The sequence below is a fragment of the Colletotrichum aenigma genome, assembly GCF_013390185.1.
Source record: "Colletotrichum aenigma strain Cg56 chromosome Unknown KSG_Cg56_contig10, whole genome shotgun sequence".
Taxonomy (NCBI): domain Eukaryota; kingdom Fungi; phylum Ascomycota; class Sordariomycetes; order Glomerellales; family Glomerellaceae; genus Colletotrichum; species Colletotrichum aenigma.
The window spans coordinates 2,038,794-2,046,093 of record NW_023500916.1 but is presented as its reverse complement, the minus strand read 5'-3'; the positions used below and the strand labels follow the sequence as shown (position 1 = coordinate 2,046,093).

Genomic DNA, 7,300 nt, shown 5'->3' with positions numbered 1-7,300 from the left:
ATGGTCAATCAACGCCATCCCGTCAAGGGCCCTTTGCGCCCAATCAACCCCAACGACGACTCGCACTCCTCTAGCAGCCGCGAAGTGCCGAAGACATCAACACCTAGCAAACAGGCTCATGACACCCAGAGTAGCTCTGCGAGGCCCCAGAGCCGTGGCACAGCCTCCCTAGATCCCGATTCGCTATCCTCCAGATTCGACGCTATGCGTGTGTCAACCACGCCCAAGGGCAAGCCGCCGCCAAATGCTACTAACATGTCTGCTCGCCGCATGCCACCTCCACAACGGTCAGACAGCCCCGACGTCGTTGAAATCACGAGCGTCGATTTCAAGCAACCGTCATCGTCGAGACCAAGCTCCATGGAAAGCCAACCTAGTCAATACGAGCAATCAATGCTGCACTCTGAGGCCCTAGAGTCATTCTTTTCAGACACCAAGCGGCACGACCCCTTCCATCCTTCTTCATCCCCACGGCCTGTGTTTGGCCACCCGACCAAGATAGTGTCGTCTCTTAAGCAAAAGGCGGCAGGCATCTTCAACGAGCGAACGTCTCGACCCGAGCATCACAGAGCTCAGCAGGTGTCTGTACCTGCCGTACCACTGTATCAAGACCAAAAACCTGCGCCTCTCACTCTCTACAGCTCTATCGGACCCGATGCGAACCCTTCCACATATCGACCGACCGGCAACTTTGATGATGCCGATTTCTACACCGATCCAGCCAAGGCTTCTGCGGACTTGAAAGCACTCCTGGAGGGCGGCATGGAAGATGACGAGGAGGAGTATCAGGAGAAACAGGATACAGAAAAAGACGGCAAAGATGGTAGTATGGAAGGTCTCAAGGTGAAACTCCTGCCTCATCAAGTCGAGGGTGTCGAGTGGATGAAAGGCCGTGAACTTGGACCCGTCAAGAGAGGCAAGGTTCCCAAGGGTGGTATCCTGGCAGATGACATGGGTCTTGGCAAAACTCTCCAAACTATCGCTCTCATCCTGAGCAATCAGAAGCCTTCCAAGGGCGAGAAGGGCTACAGAAAGCATTTCGATGGCATTGAGAAGACAACATTGGTCGTGGCACCTCTGGCCCTGATCAGGCAATGGGAATCAGAGATCAAGGAGAAGGTGGTGAAATCGCACGGATTAAAGGTATGCGTTCACCACGGGCCCCAGCGTACTAAGCGCTTCAAGGATCTCGCGCTGTACGACGTTGTCGTGACCACCTATCAAGTGCTTGTCTCCGAATGGGGCCACTCGTCAGAAGACGAGAACGGTGTCAAGGCAGGATGTTTTGGTCTTCACTGGTGGCGTGTGGTCCTTGATGAGGCTCACACCATCAAGAACCGCAACGCAAAGTCGACAAAAGCTTGCTATGCTTTGCGGTCGGAATACCGTTGGTGTTTATCTGGAACACCAATGCAGAACAACCTTGAAGAGTTGCAGTCTTTGATCAAATTTCTCAGAATCAAGCCCTATGATGACCTCAAAGAGTGGAAGGAGCAGATTGAGAAGCCACTCAAGAATGGCAAGGGTCATGTCGCTATTCGTCGTCTCCACAGCCTGCTTCGGTGCTTCATGAAGCGTCGCACGAAGGAAATTCTTAAGGAGGAGGGCGCCCTCAATCCTGGTGGCAAGCCAACCAAAGAGGGTGAAAAGTCTAGTACCGGCTTTAAGGTCACCGAGCGCCAGGTTGTGACGGTTGCCACTGAATTTTCCCCCGCGGAACGCCGCTTCTACGACAGACTGGAGGCTCGAGCTGATGAGAGCATCGAGCGCATGTTGAAGGGCAAGGTGGACTATGCTAATGCTTTAGTCCTGCTCCTGCGACTTAGGCAAGCTTGCAACCACCCGAAGCTGGTCGAGGGAAAGCTTGACAAGGACAAGGATGCACTCTCGACCGACGCGGGCCAAAAGAACGTATCGGCAGACATCGACGCCCTCGCCGATATGTTCGGTGGCATGGGCATCGTCACAAAGACCTGCGGCATTTGTGGCCGGGATCTGCCCAAGGATATTGCCAAGAGCGGGCAGGATACTTGTCAAGAATGTTACGATGATCTTGCATACTTCAAAGAGCATGAGACGCCAAGAAGAAAGAAGCCCAAGTATAGAAAGGGCAAGTTAGGCAAGGTGAAGAAGGTTGTAGAGCAGAGTTTGGTTGCCGATGATGAGGACGAGAGCCCACAGAAGCCCAAGTCTCGGCGGCCTAGGCAACGCAATGTTGTCATGGATAGCGACGACGAGGAGGCGGAAGGTGACTGGCTCGTTCCCGAGGACCAACAAGGCCAGCTCCGCATGGGCAAGGCCGGAGGTGAAGAAGATGAGAATGCAGAGGGTGGCGGAGACTGGATCGGATCTGAAGACTCGAGACACGGGTCTGAAGATGAAGACGGCGGCAGCAACCTCGACAGCTTCGTTGTCAAGGATGATGGGGTCAAGCCCGAGGACGTGGATGATAGTCTTGTTTCAGACGTCAGCCTTCCCTCGATAGCAGCGATAGCATCGCAGCTCGATGAGAAGTATAGGTCATCCCAGTCCTCTGAGGCTGACTCCGAGTCTGACTCGGAAGAAGATACCGGGGTCGACGAGTCGGAAGTATACTCTGACCGAGACTCACGCTACAAACCTAACGGCCAGGTATCGCAGATTCTCGCGTCCGCCAAGATCCGCCAAATGATGCAGCTCCTGCACAAGGAGACCGACGAGCACAAGTTCATTGTATTCTCGCAGTTCACCTCAATGATGGACCTTGTGGAACCCTTCTTCCGCAAGGAGGGCCTCAAATTCACGCGCTATGACGGCAGCATGAAGAACGACGAGCGCGAGGCTAGCTTGCACCGCCTGCGCAACGACAAGAACACGCGCATCCTGCTTTGCAGTCTCAAGTGTGGCAGCTTGGGTCTCAACCTCACTGCAGCCACCCGAGTCATCATTCTCGAACCCTTCTGGAACCCTGTAAGTTGTTGGACCAATAGACACGCTTTGTCTGTAGCCTAGGTTGCTAACGTGTAATCTTTCCCCCCAGTTTGTTGAGGAGCAGGCCATTGACCGAGTTCACCGCCTCACACAGACAGTCGACGTCGTCGTCTACAAGCTCACCGTCGAGAAGACGGTAGAGGAGCGTATCCTCCAGCTGCAAGAGAAGAAGCGTCTGCTCGCGGAGACGGCCATCGAGGGAGGCATGAAGAAGGAGGCGTTCAAGCTCGGCTTCAAGGAGATCATGGATCTGTTCCGCCGCGATGACTCTCACGGTGCCGGTGCCGAAAACCACGACAACTATGTTGACCAGTCGCGCAGCACCTCGGCGCGAACCAGTAGACAAGGCTCCCCCGAGATCGGAATGCTGCAAAAGTCCCGTAAGGCGCCGAAGAAGGCGGAACACGAGATGTTTGGTCGCCGATGGTAGGCGAGACAAGACTCGGCCGTACCTTTTGTCTCCTATTTTTCATGCTTAGATGATGGATTCGGTGATGATGGCGGAACGATAGATGGTGCAGAGACGGAGAGGCTTTGTCGCTGAGATTCATCCCATCACAGCATTTAGGCGTACCGCGATAAGGGGAGGGAGGCATCTGCAGAGTAGCAGCCCTGCGTGGCGTCTATGGTGATTTACGGTGTTCGTATTAGCCCATGATTTATTATGAAACGAAGACAAGAATCATTGCACGCAGGGAAGGAACAATAGTGACGACCTTAATCGAAAACAGGCCTCTAGACTGCAGGGCAAGTTGTGCCAGACAAAAGATCCGGCCGGCTCCAACCCAGAGAGCTGCCCAAAACTCTTCCAAACTCTATGCACCAAGCGTGACGACGCAGATACGTGGAACATATTTTTGATGTCAAGTATGGTACAGATCTTAATTACGTACTGATCAGCCCCCTTCCCCGTCATGCCTTTCTTTCTTGATGTCCAGTCGACAAATTGCTAGTTGTGGGTATGAGTGAGGCTCTAGGGACCTAGCGGGATACATTCGTTTCTCCCCTCGCACTTTCATTCGCGCTCCTCGAGCCAAAGCGTTCAAAAACATCACTGCCAAAAGACCTCCCATAGAAGATGGTGGAAAACTTCGCTAGCGTACCAGAATGAATGTCGTCATTAAACCAACTTGGTCCTTCCTTCTAAACTCAATCTCTCAGTGAGTGGCAGGCTCCGTTTCGACTCGTTCCTGCTCTAATAAACACCGCTTTGGCGGTAGTAATCGCGGGCAGGAGGAGCACTCGGACCATCTGCCGCAGCACCAGGAGGAACGTATGCTCTGTACTGCGGCTGTGCTCCCTGGCTTGGCAAGCTCTGTCTGGCGTCATAGGCAGCTCCGCCGGGCTGTAGGGGTGGCGGTGTCAGGACTTCAGATCGAGCAGGGCCCGGAATCGGCGGTGCCGCTCCGGTCGGCACCGGAGGAGGGGCTTGAGTCGGGGCGTTGTTGTAGTTGTCCTGGCCCTGAGTCCCTGGGGGCTGGTAACTTTGATACTGTGGTTGTTGCGGGGCAGATGGCGCAGACGGTTGCGATGGTTGCGCAGTCGGCGCTGATGGTTGGAAGGAAGACGGCGGCGGCGCGGGTACGGTGGTGTTTCCGACGGCTGGACTAGAGGTGTTGTTGCTGTTGTACGGATCATCCTGAGAGTAGACCGAGGATGTGTACGTGGCGGCTGAGCTCGGGTTGTGGGCCGCGATGGGCGAATCGTAAACAGAGGTGGCCAGCTCCTGAGCACCGTATGTGCTCTGGGGTCGCTGGTTAGGAGGCTGCGAGTAAGCAGTGTAAGCGTTGGCTGTAGGAGGCGATGTGTTAATTGGTGCCGGGGCTTTCCCCGTGGACGGAAGGCGGGGGTTGTGTTCACGCTGGGGATACGGATGGTTTTGCGCGGGAGGCGGACCACCTGCTGAGGGCACCTCGGCACCGGCTACGTAGAAAGGAGCGGGCGTCGCTTGTGCCGGACGCTGAAAATTCGGCGAGGGCGTAGACTGGGGGTATTGTGGTTGCTCTATATACAACTAGTCAAACTCGATGCACTTCAAGTGGCATTCAAGGTAGTTCACCTTGGGGCGCGGGAGTGTAGAATCTCTGCTCCTGCTGCTGTTGAGGAGGACCCTGAGCAGGATACCCTGCCGCTGGCCCGGCTGGGCCTGGATACCCGCCAGGGCCTGACCTCATGGCGTATTGATGGTAGCTGGGCTGGGGAGGGTGTGACATGGAGGATTCCAGCAGGGACTCGTAGTCACGGCGAGCCTTGATGAACTTCTCGTTCAACTGCGTGAAGTCATCTGTCCAGTGTCAGCTTTGGGTGCGTACGACGGGTGGAGGAGGGCATTCACCCTTCTTCTGAGAATACTTCTCAATAAGCTTGATCAGCTTGGGCCGGATAGCCAAGGTTTGGTGGTAGAGTTTCTGCGGAGGTGCTGTTAGTCAACCGTATGTGCCCCCCGCCTGAAGGCCGGCCTTCAACTTACAGAAATTTCCTCGTTATCCTCCTCTCGCGGCGCCGTGTTGGATGTGCTCAGCAGCGTCAGTAGCTTCTCGACGTTCTTGATCTCGGCAAAAACCTCGGCCTCCATCTGAGCCTCGCGGGCCAACTCGTCGGGGGTGGGATCTGTGAGCTTCTCAACGTAGTTGAGAGGGAAAATACCCGTCTTGCCTTTGAGCGAACCCCGCCACCAATCCTTGTAGACGGACTCTAGCACCGCGATGACGTCGCCCTTTTTGAACTCCAACTCACCGGGCTCCGACGGAACGAAGTCGTATAGCGCGCGGACCCTTGATACGGTAGCTGCTGTCGTGCCCGCGGGCACAGGTGTGGGTTGACTTTGGGGCTGAGGCTGGGGCTGGGAGGAAGATCCAGGTGCAGCAGATGAAGAAGAAGCAACGGGCTCGGCAGCCTTCTTCTTGCGCTCCTCATCCTGCAGCGACAACTTCAGAGCCATCTGCAGCTCGTCCTCCTCCTTCTGGCGATCTAGATCGGTCAAGCCTGTCTTCTGGGGGGCCGAGGGGGCTTGCAGGGTTGGATTGCTCTGCTTCAGTCGGAAGTAGGCGTCGTACATGATGCCAAGGTCTGCATCTTTGCTGAACATGTCGGACCATTCCTTCATGCGCTCAAGAATCTTGGCCTTAACTTGATTATGGGTGTTGCGGTCGTTTGCGAGTTTGAGCATGGCATCGGTGAATGCTCGGCTGGAGAGCTCTTGGTGCATGTTCTTGCCACAGTTCTGGCTAAGGGCGTTTGCGAGCTGGTGTAGTGGCGATGAGGTCAGCCGTCGGCTCTATGGGCTGGAGATGACGATGATGAGAAGCGGGGAAACTTACCTCGAGAGTATACAGCTGGACGTTGGCGTTGCGATGGGCCAGACGCTTGATCATGGCTTGTACAACCTCCTTGGGGCCATTTTGGTCGCTGCCGACACGGTCGCAAACCTCGATAATGGCTCCCCAGTCTTCCGAGGTAAGGTTCTCGTCGGTCGCCTTGGCTAGACGGAGGACACAGGTTAGCGAGGTGGCAGCAATCACGATACCGATGCCACATACCGACGCCCTCGTCGAAGGGACCAGCAGCTGCTGCTCGGAACATATTGGGCAGAAGCTATGAGCCGCCGCAAGTGGTCTGTACTGGTGACTAAGTTGGAAGATGTCTCGTGACAGGCAGTTGGGTATTCGATGCTTAGTGCCAAGAATGTCTGCGACGAGGCAACAGCGATGAAGGCGTCTCGAAGTAGGAGTGAGCAATGGTGACACACGGCGAAAGGCAGGGGCTAGGTCGGTGATGTTAATGTTGGGTGGGAGAGAGGTTCAGCCAAGTGAGGTAGTTTTGAAAGGTATTGGAGCCTGGTCGGACGTCTGGCCGGTCGAACAGCCTCGCTGGGATTGTTTGTCGGTTGATATCCGTCCCGTACTCCACAAGGCGCGGCAAGGAAGGCGACAGGTAGGTAGAATTGGTCACCGTGAATGCGAAGGTATGTATTCAGTAATGGGTACGTAAGGTCGTTTGCGGTGCCGTTGGGTATTGTTGTAGGGCGAAGAGGCAGGTTTACGCTCAGGTAAGGTAGCCGCAGGTTAAAGCAGGCAAGGTATTCGTAGGCGGGTAGGTAAGGTGAGGTAAGGTATGGGGGGGGGGGCGGACGGACCGACGACAGACATGGACATTGAAGCAGGTGCCACGGTCCATGAGGTAAGGCAGCAGACAGCGGGCAGCAGGAACCTTCCATGCCTACCTGGGCTTAACGTAGCATGAAGTGGGCAGGTGGAGGTACTTTTTAGCTGCCAAATGCGAGGACAGTGACCTGTGCTCCACCGCATCGCAGCCAAACGCGGACAGGTTC

General features: G+C 55.4%; 2 protein-coding genes across 2 annotated transcripts; one reads left to right on the top strand and one right to left on the bottom strand.

Moving 5' to 3' along the window:
- CGCA056_v014435 (putative ATP-dependent helicase) lies at positions 1-3,400 on the top strand (the record flags this gene model as incomplete). The annotated part of the gene is made up of 2 exons (XM_037329677.1): positions 1-2,949; positions 3,020-3,400. 2 exons carry the CDS (start codon positions 1-3, stop codon positions 3,398-3,400), a joined length of 3,330 nt encoding a protein of 1,109 aa, XP_037171692.1.
- A 765-nt stretch (positions 3,401-4,165) lies between these two features.
- Positions 4,166-6,552, bottom strand: hse1 (Class E vacuolar protein-sorting machinery protein hse1; the record flags this gene model as incomplete). The annotated part of the gene is made up of 6 exons (XM_037329676.1): positions 4,166-4,974; positions 5,030-5,254; positions 5,306-5,378; positions 5,441-6,214; positions 6,291-6,451; positions 6,510-6,552. The coding sequence occupies 6 exons, from the start codon at positions 6,550-6,552 to the stop codon at positions 4,166-4,168; spliced, it is 2,085 nt and encodes a 694-aa protein (XP_037171693.1).
- Between the last annotated feature and the right edge of the window lie 748 nt (positions 6,553-7,300).